The sequence below is a fragment of the Eupeodes corollae genome, chromosome 2, assembly GCF_945859685.1.
Source record: "Eupeodes corollae chromosome 2, idEupCoro1.1, whole genome shotgun sequence".
In the NCBI taxonomy this organism is placed as follows: domain Eukaryota; kingdom Metazoa; phylum Arthropoda; class Insecta; order Diptera; family Syrphidae; genus Eupeodes; species Eupeodes corollae.
In genome coordinates this window covers 36404385-36422687 of record NC_079148.1, presented here as the reverse complement: position 1 = coordinate 36422687, position 18303 = coordinate 36404385, and the positions used below count along the sequence as shown (strand labels likewise).

Here is an 18303-nt window from a genome sequence, read left to right as displayed (position 1 = left end):
AATAGAAGACCCACTCTGATAATTTCTCATTGATGTCCTTAAAAATTTAAAAATTGTATTGCTTAAAAATTGGGAAAATTTATTGCTTTTTCGCATAGACCTGTGATTTTAAAAAGCCCCACAAGAAAAAGTCAAAAGGGGTCAAATCGCACGGTCGTAGTCGTCAATTCACGTCGCTTCGGAACGAGATAACCGCTCGCGCAGAATATTTATTGTGTCTTAAGCTGTATGGCACGTGCCATTTATTGAAGCAATATCATCGAATTAGTGGTCGCCGTTCATTGAATCGGTTGATTTGAATTTGGCCACAAAACGTTGAATAGTCGACTTGGAGGGAGGACCAGGAACCCCATAAAAAAGGCAAAATGCTCGCATCGTTGCTACTAACACCTATTTTCATAAAAAAGTTTTATCATTTGTACGTGTTGCTGGACGCTGTTATTTGCCATGGTAATTTGTCTCTAGTGCCTGTTTAACAAAAACATATTTTGACAAAAAGAAAAAGGATAATATGGCCGTTAAAAGCTGTCAAAATCAACCTTTCCTTTTTCAAAACCCCCTATAATAAAATTTAAATCAAAAACAGATTACCACGGAAAAATTGTACTTTATTGGTTTGCAAAATATGTACTCCAATAATGACTTCAGCTGATTTTGTCAGTTTCACCAACTTACGCTATCTCAAAAGGATAGGCAGAATAGTCAAAACTAGAGTACACTAGTCAGTGCAGACATTTTGTCAATGAACACTTAAAATCTACATTTTGTTGCTCAGGAAAATCCAGTTCAGCTTTTTAAAAACGTGTTATTGAATTAACTGTCAGACAAATTTTCTGTTGGCCTGTTTTTCGTTGACAGATGTGATATTATGGTAAGATCAATCGAAGATGTACACTAATCTTAAGCATTAGATACACAGGACTGATATTTCAGGACTTTCGCTTAGGTGATGAACGCCGTTTTGAAATTAAAGCATATTCATGAGACTTATTTGTTTTATAACTAAAATAAAATATTTATATCGATAGTAGCAAATCGATAGTTCAAATTACGTGTTTCATTAATCATATGACCACATCATTCATCCTGATGATGATTTCTCAATCATATTAACATCCTTGGTCCGATTAGATCTGTTAATGAATAATCATACACAATACACACTTGATTATGTACAAAACACAGATTATTATTATTCTTCTATGATGATGGTTGAGAGTAGTTTTTAGAAGAAATTGTGATGATATTGTTTTGTGTACTATATTTATGTATGTATACACAACTAGGGTTAAATTTTCAAGGATATCAATTCCATATAGTTATCTGATAATGTTATATGGATATATTTGCGGGATTGTGTTGTATTTTGAAATTTGTTGTTGTGGGCAGATGTAAAGTACTAACAAGGACGAACAAAACATCAAATGCACTGTAAGATTCATTTGCGTATTTTTGTTGTTGTCGTTACTCGGAATGTAAATTTTTTTATTAAATATATATTTCATATTTTTTCACTTGAAGATGCCAACAGTTTGTTTATTTGGCTAAGAACTCTACGTTCAAAGTAGCACGAAGGATTTTGTTGGCAAAAGACGTGATGATGATGATGCAAGAGTAATAATAATAAAAATGCTAAAAGTCTAACACAATGCATTAAGAGAATATCTTCTTATCTATATATATAAACATTCTTGGGAAGAATTATATTGTTATAAGTTATTCATTATATTACACTGTTATTAAATGAGATATGGCAATGATATTTTTCTGTATTTAATTTTATGGAAATGCACGATTCGGTTGTAAAATAGATTATATACTTATTATATTCTCAGTTTGCGTGACAGTTGCTTTGAGTTTTCATTTTGTGTAATTTATATCTATTTTTGAATCTAAGAAGAGTTAACGCAGAAGGTTCATATAATATGAAAACATCAAAAGTATATTATGGTAATAATACCACATGTGGACTTATAACAGCTTTACCAGTTTTTTCCATTCAAAATTTTTATAAACAAATTTATAAATTTCAAATGTGTATATGTAAGACAAGTTTCTATTGAAGTCAAAAATAATTCTTTAAAAATTATATAACTACGAAAAAGTGGACATGATTTTTCATATTCAAAGAAATATTATAAAGTACAATACATAAAACCTTTACAACTATTTTGTGTAAAGATAAACTTTATTTAACATTTTATTAACTTCCCATAGGAAGTTATTATAGTGGGTCCGATTTGTCAAATTGAAAATTTTTACATTTCTCGACGTTTCAAGGTCCCTAGAGTCGAAACAAAAGATTTTTAGAAAGATGTCTGTGCGTGCATGTGTAAGTACGTTCGTACGTCCGTACGTCCGTACGTTACGTTTTTTTCGTTTTCTAAAGCTCAAGAACCAAAAGAGATATCGACTTAAAATAAAATTTGTTACACAGATAATAAGGCAGAAAGATGCAGAAAGGGCTCTCAAGAAAGTTTCGTGGCTGGTTTTTTTACCATAGCAGTTTGAAAAAAAGGTGAAAATTTTGGTTAACCCTAAATATCTTACGAACCAAAAACGCTAGAGACTTGAATTAAATTTTATATAATATATTGTAACGTGATATCAAAAAATCATATTTTTTGAAAACTAACGGTTTTTTTATAATCAAAAAATTGAAAAAAAAATGTGTCACCTCCAAAATTTTACGACTGAAATATGATTTCATCTCCAAAACAATTTTGTGCAACGAAAAATAATGTTGTTGACATCTGATAAAATTTTGAGAAAAATCGAATTGACAGTTTTTTTTATAAAAAATAAAATTCTAAAAAAAAACAAAAACATTACTCTAAGTTGGTAAAAATTAAATATCAATTCAAATATCTTTTCAAAAACTTGAAATTTAGTCTTCAAACTTATTTTATCTTATAACAAATATTGTTTTCACCATTCTGAAAAATGTTGAGAAAAATCGAATATACAGTTTTTTTACAAAAAATAAAAACCTAAAAAAAAATAATAAAAGTTGGTCAAAATTGATTTTCGACTTAAATATCTTTTCAAAACTATAAGATATTGGCTTTAATTTACTTTTATCTTTTTTCAAAAAATATTGTTGTCAACATTCAGTGATATTTTGAAAAAAATCGAATTGACAGTTTTTCTTTCAAAAAATTAAAAACCGAAAAAAAATAACAAAAGTTGGTAAAAAATGATTTTCGACTAAAATATCTTTTCAAAACTTTGAGATATTGGCTTTAATTTACTTTTATCTTTTAAAAAATATTTTTGTTAACATTTTTTTACAAAAAATAAAACTCAAAAAAAACACTACTAAAACTTGCTGAACATTTATTTTCGACTCAAATAGCTTTTCAAAAATTAAAAATATTGCCTTCAAACTTATTTTATTTCACAGAAAATATTGTTTTCGATATTCAGTAATTTTTATATAAAAATCCAACAGTCCATTTTTTCATAAAAAATAAAATCTAGACAAACTTTTAAGCAAGACAAATCGACAGACGGGATGGGAAGTTATCAGTGTGGGTCGCATCCCAGCCTCTTTTTTTATTTTATTTTAAATTGAAAATATTTAATGTATTTTTAATTATGATATATCTTCTTTCCAAGTTGATTTCTTTAGCGTGTTCAAGTCTTGATTACCAATGTATATCTAGTGTTAAAAAGATAAATGTTTGCTTTTATTTAAATTCATTCGTTTGTAAATAAAATCCTTAAACACGCAAAAGTCCTTAATTATAATGTCAAAACAAAAAGGATGTTTAGTAGTTTAAAAATACTTTATAACCAACAACCTGATGGAAGGTTTTTGTTGATTGCAAACTGATTGGTCATTAAGATAAATACTAACAATAAAGTGGTTAAGTTAATTATTCAACAAAAAATAAAGTAAATTTACTTCCGTTCAGGGAGAGTTGCTTCCACACAAGTGCCTAATTAATATAAGTTTTTTTGTATCTGTCGGCATTTTAGTTTGGCCAACAATTATATAACACTTATCGGATATCAAACTACCTCTGTGCGATTACCTACTTGAAAACTAAGAAATGTTTTTAAGCAATATCCTTATTTAAGTTTAAATAAACTTTTTGATTTCTGATTTAAATGAAGTCTCTTTTAGCTTTGCTCGTAATCTACTTTTTTTTCTGGATAACTTACTATATACATAAGTTGCTCTTTTCCTTTTTAGGAGCAAGTTCATTCATTATGAAATGCGAAACCGAACTGAGCATACAAATGAAAGCTGTCAAAAAGACCAACTCCGAAAAAAGTGTTGCCAGATTGACTTACTCATGTAGTGATATAATGTTAACGAAAACTCAGATTTGTGGATTCATAGTCAATATTAAGAAGCAAGCATGCCACAAATTACATTTGACCGTATTTCGAATAAGGACTAAGGTCTTAAATCTTTTAAAATTTAAAAGCTCAAAGCTCAGGTTGATCAGTTTTGTAAACCTTCATTGCAACAAATTTATGGTTTCAAGTTTCTGTTTTTTTTTTGTCAAAGATCAAATTGAAACATGTTAATGGAAAACCCTATATATTTATAATGAAATTTTAATCAAACATGATATTACAATAGCAAAGGAGTTGACAAAATTTGGTCCCCCGCTTCAGTCCGTTTGTCTGTCTGGTCTGTCTGCCCTCACCACTGCAACCCAAACTTATGGGTAGATCGACTTCAAATTTGGAAATTAAGGTTTAAGTGGCTTAGCGTCAGGCACTTTTTTAACTAAAAATAAGAGTAGTCAAAAATTCGAATTTTCTCAAAAATTAACCGATTTCTTAGCTTGACTTCTTTCAATAAAATAAAATAGCCATTCGTTAGCTGTGTGGCAAGTGACACCGTCCTGTTGAAACCACATATCGTCCACATCTATATCTTCCAAAAAATTTCGTTATCATCTTACTATAGAGAACCCCATTCAAAGTAACTGCTTAACTGGCCTTGGCCTTTTGGATGCCGTAATCTTATAAACCGCTCCAAACAGTCACTCTTTGTTCGTACATTGGTTTTTTAACAATCTTTTAAAATCATTGGTCCAAATTCGTCTGCTTATTGACGAATCCACTGTGAAAGTGTGTCTTATCACTGAATATAATTTTTCTCGAAAATTAATAATTCAGTGTTGTCATTGCATTACACCATTCTAATCATTGTAAGCTTGTTAATGCAAGTCCTTATGCATAATGTTCATCAACGACGAGCGTAAGAGATGCAATCCTTGAGCACTATAACGAGTTACGAGGTAAACGGCTCTTCAGCCACGCTATCGGGAACAGAAGCAATATTTTCTGTAGCACGAGTTATACGAGCATGCATTGATGTTTTCACATCTCCTACAGACCCGGTTTGTTCAAAATTTTGCATTATTTTTCCGATTGTACGCCCATTTGGAGAGTTAAATTTTGACTTGAACGCGTATTTCCATAATAAGCCTGATTTGTATCTCAGACTGTAATTTATTGACGTTTAATATCCCACATTGTAACTAAGGAGTATCTGCTATCGTACAAAATATGGAAACAAAAACTATACCAAATTTTATGCGCCATAAATAACTTTATTTATAACAAAAATACCACCTTGAAAATAACCACCTACATTCTGTGCAAATTTTGTGTCAAAGCACTGTTCATTTTAACATAATCTTCCTAATTTTGCCCTAAATGTACAAGTTTCAACTTCAAAATACCAGGAAGTGAACAACTGACACAGAAAGTTGCATGCCAATTTTCCCACGAATTTCCATTCTTATATTTTTCTTACTATAATATACGAGTATGTACAAGCTATATGTATGAAACCTTAAAGATACAAATTAGTAAGCACATATAGTTAAGTTTAGTTAAGACAGGTATACTCACGTGTATAGACAACTAAAGCTTTTCTAATCCCTTGTTTTCAAAAAAAAAAGAAAGCCCTTCTCCTGTCACTTTTTCGTGTGCTCGTTTTTTGTTTTCTTCTGTTGTTGTGTGTTGTTCTAATTGACACCACAAAATGTCACTTGTCAGTCCGAACTATAGTTTTCACTTCATGTCCTATGCCCTTTTTATCCTGTTCATCATCAGATATGTATAAAGGAGGACCCATCAACCACCAACTAACAACACCAACGACAACGCCCGCCTCCCATCATGTCCTCCTTTTCAACCAAAAAACTGGGTGTTAATTATGTTTATTGGAATCCAATTTAGGGGTTTTCATCGATGTCGGTTATGTCACTTTTCGTCCTCGACATAAAATATACAGCACGGTAGTATAGTTCCAAAAAGGAAGAATTTACTTGTGTTATATGGTAGATAAGATATACCTACTCGCTGTGTATGAACTCCATGTTTTAGGTTAGAAAGATGACATTATCTCAGACGTTAACTTTAGTTAAAATCTTGACAGGCGATGGCGAATAAAGGACTAGAGAGATATGCGTCACCATATCGCTCTTCGTTGTCATCCTTGTTCGTTGTAAGCCAACAAAATGTATACGTATATATCAAAACCCCATATTGCACAGAAAACAACAGAGCTTGAAAACGACGTCAATTAACTTGAAGACTCCAAACAACTAGCTTTTCCTACGTCCCGAACGTATATGAATATATTTTGTCCTATCGTCGCACAGTGGGATGATCCATAGCAATAAATAAAAAAATTAACTGTTTTAACGGTACTTTTGAGTGAATGGAAAGTCATGTTAAATATATGTAAGGTATAACTGCATTAAAATTATTTGTAATTGTTAACTCGTGCAAAAGTTACAGAGCCGTTAATAGTGACTAGTGAAAATTTGTTCTCAGACAGTGACAATAAGCAATTTTTTACTTTAATTTAAATCTGTTGCAAATTAAATTGTGCGCATAAATAATTAATATACCATGGCATATAATATTGATCAAGGTATGTAAAATCATATTTTGCTTAAAAAAAAAATTGTTTATTTCGTGGTTAATTTAATATTAATTTTAAAGTGGATGGGTTATTCGACTTTTTTTTTTAAATGAATTTCGTGTTTAAGTAAGGTTTTCTAAAATACCCCAAAAAACCCTGTTGAGATCTTTCTTGTTTTTTGATTATCTATATATCTATTCACTAAATCACGAAATAAGAGTTTGCGCAGATTTGCGTTTTTTTAATTATTGACGTTTTTGTAGGCTCAAATCCATCGATCAAAAATAGTGACCTATTTCAAACATGGATTGAAAGTGAGAAGTCAGTGAAATTAAGTGCTGTTTCTGAAAAAATTAATGAACTACTTGGCCTAAGAGAGTCGAATGAAGATGTTGAAGTTCAAATTCAAAAGGCTTCTAAATATTACTGCCTTAAATTGAGGGAAAAATGGGAAAAATCACAGAGAAAACGGGATAAGTTCATGCAACTTAATGAACGATGGCTTAGCCTTAATTTGCCGTTACAAATAAATATAATTAATCGTGAAAGTGAGACAAATGATCGAAGTCTACCAGGAACGAGCAAAGGTAGGCCATCGAAAAATTTTGAAGCATGCAGCGAGCGCACGAAAAAACGTCGCGTACAGGAACTTATTTCCCAACACACTACAGAGGAGATTAACTACGCTGCTAAAATGAGTAGTCGCTATTCGGATTCTCCTCAAAAATCGGATAAGACTTTAACTATGGAGCAAAGCCTAGCATTGTACTTAGATTTGGATTTGTCTAAGAGGAAGTACGCTCTTCTACGTTCTGTTGTCAATGGTGTCCACAAAGACTGTTTTCCGAGTTATTATAAATTACAAAGATATAAAGCTGAACTACTGCCTGAAATTGCTGCTGTGTCCGAAACAATAGCTGAAGTCAACCTTCAATCGCTATTAAACAAAACTTCAAAAAGTATTGTTGAGATTATCAAGGACAATCTGTCATCTGAATGGAATACGAGCACTTCATTCGATCTAATATGCAAATGGGGCTTTGATGGTAGCTCTGGACATAGCAATTACAAACAAACATTTGTAAATAGTGATAGTACGGATAGCTTCTTATTTCTTAGTGCTTTCGTGCCATTGAAATTAAGGACAATCGCAACTGGTCGTGAAATTAATGTGGAAAGATTTGTTAAGCTTTTGGAAGAAACGAAAAATATGTATCTTTCCCAATACAGTTGGTACTACATGCCAAAGCAGTGTTCATAAGCTGTTGGTTCATGCGAAAGATATTATTTCCTTTTTCCATTTACCTATTGGTGTCCTTTCTGAAGAAGCATTGGAAGCTAGGCATAAGGAAATCCGAAAGGCCAGGTTGGATCATAGCCGAAAGTGCTCCAGAATAAGCTCAATGACTGATTTAATTAATCATTTATTAATAACTTCGGACCCACTTATATCGAATATACGTTCAAATAGCTCACATGTTTCTAAAGTCGATCCAGATATTGATCAATATCTAGTCAGTAACAATTTAGAAATCTTAACGTTGCCAATTGATATAGATTTAAACGATATTGATGGAACATCAGAAAGCGATAGCAATTAATTTATTATTAATACATTTTTAATTCTTATATTTTATTTTTATCATAATTATTATAAATAACATAAAGTTTGAAGTTTATAAACCAATTAAATTTGAAAAAAATATTTGAAAGATGAGAAAAATAAAGTTTAAGTTCCAAAAAAAAAGTTCGCTTCTCAACTCTTTTATTTCCAAAAAAGCTGGGCGGGGCATTAATTGCTGGGGTAAGTATGTACTTTTTAGTAAATAACATAGATATTTAATGTAATAAGTGATTACATGCAAAATAATAAGGTTTCAGCCCTTAAAACTAGAGATAATAATTTCGCCGTTTTTCCTATACACTCGTCCCACTGTGCGTCGTGACGTTCACATTTTTGTGTGCTATGCTGTTCTGTTCTGTTCTATGCATGCCTTTTGTCTTTGACTGTTTTTGGAAAATGTTTTTCCTGAAATTTTGTTTTTTGGGATGCGGTCTTGGTGGTGTGTTTTTTCCTTGGATCTTTTTGTTACTTACATATGTATTGTATATTGTACCTAGGAGATCTAGAAAGTTAAATTTCTATCGACTTTGTTGAAGGTATGTTGTACCTAGTTTTTTTTTTTGGCACCACCACCCGCTGTGCGTCTTCGTCGTCGCCGTAGTTGTCCTTGCTGATGACATTTGAATTTATTTAGTTCGGTAAGTGGGAGTCATTGAATGCAGTCGTTACGTAAGCAGTAAAAGATAAAGAAGTGGTTTTCATTCAAAAATCATTCATCCTCGAAACTTTGTAAGTTTCAAAAATAAATAAAGTTGCTTTTATCTTAGAGAATTATTCGAATCAAACATGCATGACTACAAAATGTTATGGGGTCATATATATTCCCAGAATGTTTTACTTTATTTGCAACGTTTGCCTTTTTTCGGGGTCCAATTGGTCAAGTTTGGTTTCGTATTGAAAAATAAAAGTTTTTTACCAAACAAAAAATGAATATTTCGATTTTTTGAAAATTTAATTTCGTTTTATATTGTTTTAGTAAATCAGTAACTCTTAACAGCCCATTCGAAACTTCCATTATTTTTTTAAACCAACTCAAGAGTTTCTTTCAAAAACTTAAAAAATGAAGATGGAATTTTGAAGTTTTAAAAGAGACTCTGATGCGACCCACACAGTCTTATTGGTTCCCTTAAAATTTTGCATTTTGATAGTCGAATTTTTATTCAAAAAGCTGTTTTCTGTGCAGATATTTGACACGTTAAGGCACTTTAATACAAATTTTCGTAGGTTATTTATTTATGGAAGAAAATAAAAAAAAAAGATTTTTTAAGACATTTTAATAAATGTTTCCAAAAAAAACTGTGTGTTAGATAAAATATGTTGTAAGTCAGTTCTCAGGTTTCTATTTTATGTGAGAAAAAAATTATACAAGGGACCTTTGCACTTTTTTTTTATATTGTATGCGAACTCAAGGAGATATGAATACCCTTATAATGATTATACACAGTGGGAGTTATTAGGAAGAGGGGATATGATTTGAAAGGAGATACCGATGCACATTGGTTTTGAATGCCTGCACATTGTAATGAGTGGGAAATATTGATTATGGTAAAGCATTCCACATTCGTGTAGTGCGACTAAAAAAAGAATCTCTGCTCGAGAGATGCAAAAGTTTCAGTTAGACAATGGTCACCTATCATTTTTAGAGCTCTCTTTTGAATTCTGTCCAAGAGACTCAAGTGGCTTAGAGGAGCACCTGTCCAAATATGGGAATTTTACTCAAGTTCTGTCCAAATATGGGAATTTTACTCAAGTTTTGGACGAATATAGGCTTTAAAAATTATAGCCAGATCAGAAGGGGTAAAAAACTTCTTGCATCGTCGGAGAAAATTTAAACACTTAGCAGCATTTTTGGCGATATCAAATATCAAATATGTGATCACTCCACAACAAGTGGTTTGTAACGCACATACCTAGAACTGATAGCTGTTCAGTCTCCTCGATGCAAGTACCACTCATGGATAGTGGCATTGGGGGAGGGTTACGCTTTTGCGACAGTAGACAGCATTGAGTTTTCGAAGCATTAAATTCTACACGGTTTTTGATTCCCCATTGAACAATGTCAAGATCTGAATTTAATGAGCTTATGATACGCTGCTGAACATGGATGAGAATCTAAAAACGAATATGAAAAAATGAGGGTACTGCCATCCGCGAAACAATTTAGTGGGTTAAAATTTTCTGGCAAAAGATCATTTATAAAAATGAGGAAGAGCGCGCATTTTCGATAAGAGAGCTTGATGCCAAACTCTATCAAATGCTTTTGAAATATCAAGTGCAATAATCTTACTCTCTCCAAAACGATGTAAAGACTTGTTCCACTGTTCGGTGAGATAAACCATGAGATCACCAGTGGACCTATTGCTACGAAAGCCATAGTGCCGGTCATTAAGAAGCTTTCGTTCTTCAAGATATTTCTTAAGCTGAAAATTGATCAGCGTTTCCATGACCTTGGAAAGAAGGGATGTAAGTGCCAGCGTTAAAGAACACCTCTTCAGAATAATAGCGGGGATACTATCCGGGCCAGCGGATTTGTGAATGTCAAGATTCGGAAGCGACGAAGACTTAGTGTTACGCAAATTTTTCAGAAATTACCAGAAATTTTTACTACGTATATTTGCAAAAAAAAATTATTGAATTGAAAATTTTCCTCTTTGCGAAATACGTTTTACAAAAATCGAAAGTGAAAAGTTTTAGAAAAAAGATTTGTTTTCAAAAGTTGTCGAAAACTTTTTTTTTTAAAGCTGTTGTGAAATAACTTATTCCTTCAGATTATAAGCCAAAGATGTTATTTTTTATAAAAGGTTCGAAGCAACAAATATTTTCATTAAAAATAAACTATAAAGTTTTAGTTTTATAATTAATTTTATTGGTATGACGTCATGATGTAAAAGGTGTTTTATTTTAGACGTGCGGTTTTCTAAATACGACTGGCTCAAATCTAGCGAAGAGGCTCAATTCTCTTATACTTTCCGCAGCAATTAGAGCAAAAGAGCATTATAAAATAGTAAACTAAACAGAGCATAAATTAAGTGACAGCTGTCAAAAAAAAACCCTAAGAACAGTATTACCAGATAGAAAACCAAACGTCTAAAAAATACAGCACTAAAATGTAAGCAAAACAGCTGATATAAATAGGTGACTTCAACAGGTGCTCTTCAAGCCAATCTTGATACTTCGCCCATGGAATTTTAAAAAAATACAAAAATGTTAAATGAAAATATTTGGGAAAATAAAATGAAAAAAATGTGGCAAAATAATTTCATTTGTATATGTCTACCTAGGAAGATAGCTGCAATTTTCAAATATGCATAGGCTGTTCCCTGTGTATATATTAAAATGTCTTTTTTTGGAATGGTATACATTTCCTAAAATATATAGCTTGCATTTCCAGATTCTTTAGTTCATTGAAAAGTAGGTATGTCAATACTCATCATTGTTTGCCAACATTTCACATTCCCAAAAAGTGCTCGTACGAATCTGCAGAAAATATTAAGGTACATAATTTCCCTTTAATTGAATTGTTATAACAATCTTACATTATTTCATGTATTCCTTTGTCGATTATGATTTTAATTTGCATCAATCAAAACTTTTTTAGTTTCTTAGTTCAAGGATTTTTAACACAAGGTTTTTTTGTAATGATATTATGTACCTATGCTTGAGATAATGAAAACAAGTTTAACAAAATCTTCATGTTTTGTAAAACTTTCTTTTTAACTTCCCATAGGAAGTTATTGTAATGGGTCCGATTTGTCAAATTGAAAATTTTGACATTTCTCGACGTTTCAAGGTCGCTAGAGTCGAAATAAAAGATTTTTAGAAATATGTATGTGCGTGCGTGTGTACGTACGTTCGTACGTCCGTACGTTCGCGACGTTTTTTTCGTCGTCCATAGCTCAAAAACCAAAAGATATATCGATTTCAAATAAATTTTGTTATACAGATAATTAGGCAGAAAGATGCAGAAAGAGCTTTCAAGAAAATTGCGTGGGTGGTTTTTTTACCATAGCAGTTTAAAAAAAAGGTGAACATTTTGGTTAACTCTAAATATCTTACGAACCAAAAACGCTAGAGACTTGAATTAAATTGTATATAATATATTATATTTTTTGAAAAAAAAAAGTTGGTAAAAAATTATTTTCGACTCAAATATCTTTTAAAAACTTTGAGATAATAGCTTCTAACTAATTTTATCTTATAAGAAATATTGTTTTCAACATTTGGTAAAATTTTTAAAAAATTCGAATTGACAGTTTTTTTTTACAAAAAATAAAACTCTAAAAAACAATACTAAAACTTAGTAAAAATTTACTTTCGGCTCAAATAGCTTTTCAAAAATTAAAAATATTGGCTTCAAACTTATTATATTTCACAGAAAACATTGTTTTCGATATTCAGTAAATTTTATATAAAAATCCAACAGTCCGTTTTTTTATAAAAAATAAAATCTACAAAAAATAGTACGCAAATTTGGTTAAAATTGATACGAGTACATATAGACAAACTTTTAAGCAAGACAAATCGACAGACGGGATGGAAAGTTATCAGTGTGGGTCGCATCCCAGCCTCTTTTTATGCATTAAAATCAAACTTCATTGGGCCAAATGCATTTTTTATTTTCACAAAAAATAATCGAAGGACTATACTTTTACTTACAAATTTTGCATCAATACAATATTTGACAGTCGATGTAGCCGACATTGAAATGTGAAATGAAAACGTTTAAATATTCAGTGTGAAGGATTTTTGGGTCTTTGAAAAACTTTTTGCCTAAAACTCGGTTTTGGGTTTGATGTGAAAAGACTATTAAGGCTTGTTAAGATTTGGCCAAGACAAACCACACGCTAACATATATATCTCTCTAAAAACAAAACAAATTAAAATGTAATAGTTTTGTAACGTCAAATGTTAAATGAAATGTCAAAATTTTCAATTTGACAAATCGCACGGACAGATTACAACAACTTAAAATGCGAAGTTATATTAACGAGTTATTTTTAAGAGAAGCTGTTTTAAATGAAGCTTTTTATTTGAAAACCATTCATAGCTATGAACTTTATTTAATTAGTGGAATCACCTTTTCTTTTAAACATCTATATGGAAAAATTCAAAATGTCTGCACAATTACGGAATCCTTTTAAATATTGCTTTTAAAAAAACTTATATCGATCTATGCAAAATGATGAAATTGAGTTACTGCATGTCAAACATTATTTTTAGTTCCAAAATGCCTTGTTTTACTCACTCGCAAGTTTTTATAAACTCATTAGAAATTACCCCGCAAAAAAAAAGTTTTTCAATTTTGTAATTTAAATTATGCTCCTTCTTAGAATTAATATAAAACAAGAAAGTGTAACGTGTTTCATCCGAAGTCATTATTCGTTCCATTTTAGTTTTGTTGGTTTCTCTTGAGCTTAGTTAAGTAGTTTTGTAGGGTAAAAGTGGCAAGCAAATATATTTTGTATTTAAAGTTTATTATGTAAGACTTAAGTCTTACGTCATAGTCCCTCTCTTTAATCAAAAATTGAATCGAAAAACCAAAACTAATTTTATAGCATTAATTTAAAGACTGCACATTTGGTAGCCCTGTAATAAGTATACACTGCTATGTCTTGATTTTATTTTTCTTCTCTTCTTCACCTTTAGTTACATTACCCATTCTAACCTTAAACCACAATGAACACGAATGTAGGTAGGTATGTGGCTAAGTGGGTCATATTATTAAAAAAGAAAAACATAAGAAAACTACTTAAATGAAAATGTGTAAGTACCTTTAACGTACCTACATATATCCTATATACTATGTATGTAAATATATATGTAATTGTAGTGACCGAGTTTCATGACACTAATGTGTGAAATCTTAAAAATGCATTATTTCATGTAATTATATTTTTTTATAAATACAAAAAAAGTTAAAGCGGAAGGAAGTGGTTTACATTAAGCTTTGAGCTCAAGAGGTTTTAAGATTCTACGAAAGGGATATAAAATTAGATAATGCTCCCTTGGTTGAGTCTTTAATTATATAGGAATTTTAACTAAGAATTGTACACTTTTCGAAACTTGTTATTGTTTTAAAACATTATATCCATATTAGAATTAGAATTTGAGGGAATTATAAAGGAAATTAGCTGTTGTTAAAATTTATGAAAACCAAAGGAACATTAATCTGAGAATTTATTATTATATGAACAACTTTAGTGGAGTCAGGTCTTTTCCCCCAAAACAATTGTATTGATATTTTCTTGTTGTACGATTTTTGAAATATTACCGAACCGTGTTGGGAGTTGAAAATTTTGTGGGTTTATAAAATTTTAATTAAAAAAAGCGTTCGGTCTTATTCCCCAATATAATTACGCCAAGATATTGAAAATGTTATATAACCCAAAAATGGTTCTATCGCCCAAAATCTTTTTAAGATAAAAATGACACAAAGCCCAAAGTCAATGCATATTGCCCAAATTCATTTTAAATATCATAACTCATATAATTACTCCTTAATATGTCAAGTGTTTCAACACTTGGGCATTCTGACAAAATGTTTGTTTATTTTGGGCCCAAACTCAAACATAAAACGAAACAAATGTCGGATCGCTCAAAAACTCGGAACGTCTAGAAAACGTATGTTTGACTTCATTTCACTTTAAAAAATAAATAAATTGGGTGGCGCAACAGTCCGTTGGGAACCAGGGCCTAGTGACTTACAACTCTCGACCATTCCTGTGTGTGAGTACTGTTTGCAGGAATGGAGGGGACCTACAGTTTTTGGCCGAATCCGAACGGCTAATTTGAGAAAGCACTTTTTCATGACAAGAATTACTCTTGGAGAATTTGTCAATTCCTCGCAAGAGGCAGTACCCGTGAAAAAGACTTTAGATGGCACAGGCAGGGATCGAACCCAAGACCTCTGGCATGACAATCCATCGCACTAACCATCATGTACTACTTTAACTCACTTTAAGAAAGAAATAAGGTATCATTACCCGCCATACTTATCTCACTGTTTACACTCGTCTACAACAACACAGTTTTAAACATCATGAACAATTTTATTCATTGGAAAATTATTAAAAAGCCCAAATTTACCAGACAACAAGAAATGCTTTGGGCTTTATGGTTATGGTGATATGACATTTTATTTGGGCTTCGTGATATTTTGGAGGACGTTTCTTTTTGTAGGCTTTGTGTCAGTTTATGATTTGGGTTCTATATCGTTGGGTTATAAGACATTAGAAACGATAGAATTCATAATCTTCGTTGTGCCAAAAGTGAATGTCACAGAGCCTAACCCATATGTCATAAAACCCTAATTCAAAATTCTTTTGGGAAAAATGACAATTAACAATTTAAGCGTTCTTTTATTTAAAACATATTTGGGCGTTACTACAATTTTGAGATTTCTGACCGAATTTCGGGCTTTATCGTATTTTAGGATCTGGGCATTATGGTTTCCAACTGACGCCAACTTTAATTTCAGCAGTTAATCAATAAAAGAGATCCTATTACACATTTTGTTTTTTAAGTTAACTGATTCTGTTAAAAACATTTTATTGAAAATAACTTTTAGATGGCGTCCGCTTCATCATTCAATTTGAAATTAACGTAAGTTTTTTTCGACGGGTGGTTCTTAATCTGGCAGTACTTTTATTCAGAGTTGGCCTTTTTGGCAGCTGTTACTTGATTTATGCTCAATTCACCGTTTCATAAGGAATAGACTTAGTTTTGACAATCGCAGGACTATTTGTAGTGTCATCTGAAGTCTCTGTCAATGTAGATAAGCCCGAGAAGATTGACGCCTTGGAAGAGAGTATTCGGCACCATACAGCTAAAAGTTATTGAAGATTTTAGGACTCTCTAAAAAATGTTTGTTAAAGCATAATCACAAACTCTTTGTTATAAGGCTATATTCTTGTCTATGACATTAAACTATATGCGAACAAACCCTTAATAATACAAACAATGCTTTACGTCATTTGACAGTTAAATTTAAAAATAATAGCTTCGTATTTTTAGAAAACACTATTATTTTTGAAGCCAGGGAATCGTCTTAGAAGCTTAAGTTTGAAGTTTGAAAACAAAATTTCGGATTATTAAACAACATTTGAATAATTTTTTTTCGACGTATCTACGGTTTTTTGCCGACTCACAAAATCTTTAGTTACCAAAAATGTGTCCACCATAATGAAAATTAATATTAAATTTTTACTGGACAGTTTGATAATTGTGAAGTCGTGGTTGGAAAATTCCTTTATTCCATGCCTGCATCATATCACCCATGCAAAAAAGGTTTAAATTTCTTTTTGGTAGTCAAAGTTATGTTTCTCTTCTTGTAAAAAATGTCACCTGAAAACTACTTTTAAATCGATATTTTATTTACATGATTATGAAATTCTTTTCCGAAAGTAACTTAACAAAATTTTGTATTCTTTTCATTTCAGACACAGCTATGAATAATTCAACCAAATTCAACTTTAGACGAAAACCTAAGAAGGAATTTTGATAAAGAACATAAAAGAAAAAAATCTTGCCTAAAACTATAACCTACTTAACTTAAATAACTAAAAAAGGACACACACACTCTTGTGTATCCTTTGAAAAGAATCTCTTTTTTATTAATAATTCACTGTGGTTCCTGTTAAAATTCTAAAATAAGAAAAAATGTTAATAAAAGAATATCGAATACCACTGCCTCTAACGGTAGATGAATATCGCATAGCTCAGCTTTATATGATAGCAGTAAGTATTTTTTTCTAATATAAACTATATTAACTTGGTTTAGCAGATTGTATGCGAGGGCGGATTTTTAAATAAATTTTATTATTAATTTAAACTAAATAGAAAAAAAGTCGCGAAGAAAGTCACGGTGAAGGTAGTGGTGTAGAAATTATCATCAACGAACCCTATCAAGATGGTCCTGGTGGCAAAGGAGGACAATATACCAAGAAAATCTATCATGTTGGAAGTCATCTTCCAGGATGGATTAAAAGTAAGAAATTAATTTATTATTTAAGAGAACCGTACAAAATAGAATTGTGTAATCTATTTATTTAGGTCTCCTTCCGAAGAGTGCCCTAACAGTTGAAGAAGAAGCTTGGAATGCCTATCCGTTTACTAAAACAAGATACACTTGTCCATTTGTAGAAAAATTCTCATTAGACATTGAAACATATTATTTTCCCGATAATGGATTCCAGGAAAATGTGTTCAAATTGTCTGGCAGTGAATTGCGTAATCGAATTGTTGGTATGTTTACTATATTTTATATGTTCTATACATAAATTCAAATACAAATAAATTTGCGTTATTAATAAGAATTTTACCAAAACACTACTGAATAAAGTTGTCCAGCTAGCACTTGCCATTACATATTTGCAAGAGCACTTCATCAGATTTCTTAACATTAAGGGGCTTATTATAAGTGGACATCTGTCAGTTGAATGAATTTTAAGGTTTGTTCAATGCAAATTAGATCAATTTTGTGCATAGGACGCGACGTACCTACCCGTTTTTAGACAGACAATTTTAATATTGTTTGTATCGAAGGAAACATTTATTTAAAAAATCCACTATTTTAAAATGTACCTTTATTGAAATCTTGTTTAATTTCACTTAGAAAATATCAATACATACTTCAAAAAAACTTTGAATGACAAAACTGTCAGTTTTCCCCTAACGTTTTTGACCGGAGTACTTGAATCTTATCAAAAAAAAAATTGTCACATGAACTTGCTCTTTGTTTAAAAATATAGTAGTTTTATTTTAAAATATCAAAATTCAC

At 31.1% G+C, this 18303-nt stretch overlaps 1 protein-coding gene across 10 annotated transcripts in view; it reads left to right on the top strand.

The window, feature by feature from the left end:
* Positions 1-18303, top strand: part of LOC129948153 (protein retinal degeneration B) — a 102655-nt gene that overhangs the window by 64266 nt on the left and 20086 nt on the right. For all 10 annotated transcript variants that reach the window (XM_056059023.1, XM_056059030.1, XM_056059025.1 and 7 more), the window contains 3 exons: positions 16964-17261; positions 17364-17511; positions 17577-17768. In XM_056059023.1, the coding sequence (XP_055914998.1) occupies positions 17184-17261; positions 17364-17511; positions 17577-17768 (418 nt within the window). In that variant the 5' untranslated portion in view covers positions 16964-17183. The remainder of the gene's footprint in view (positions 1-16963; positions 17262-17363; positions 17512-17576; positions 17769-18303) is intronic.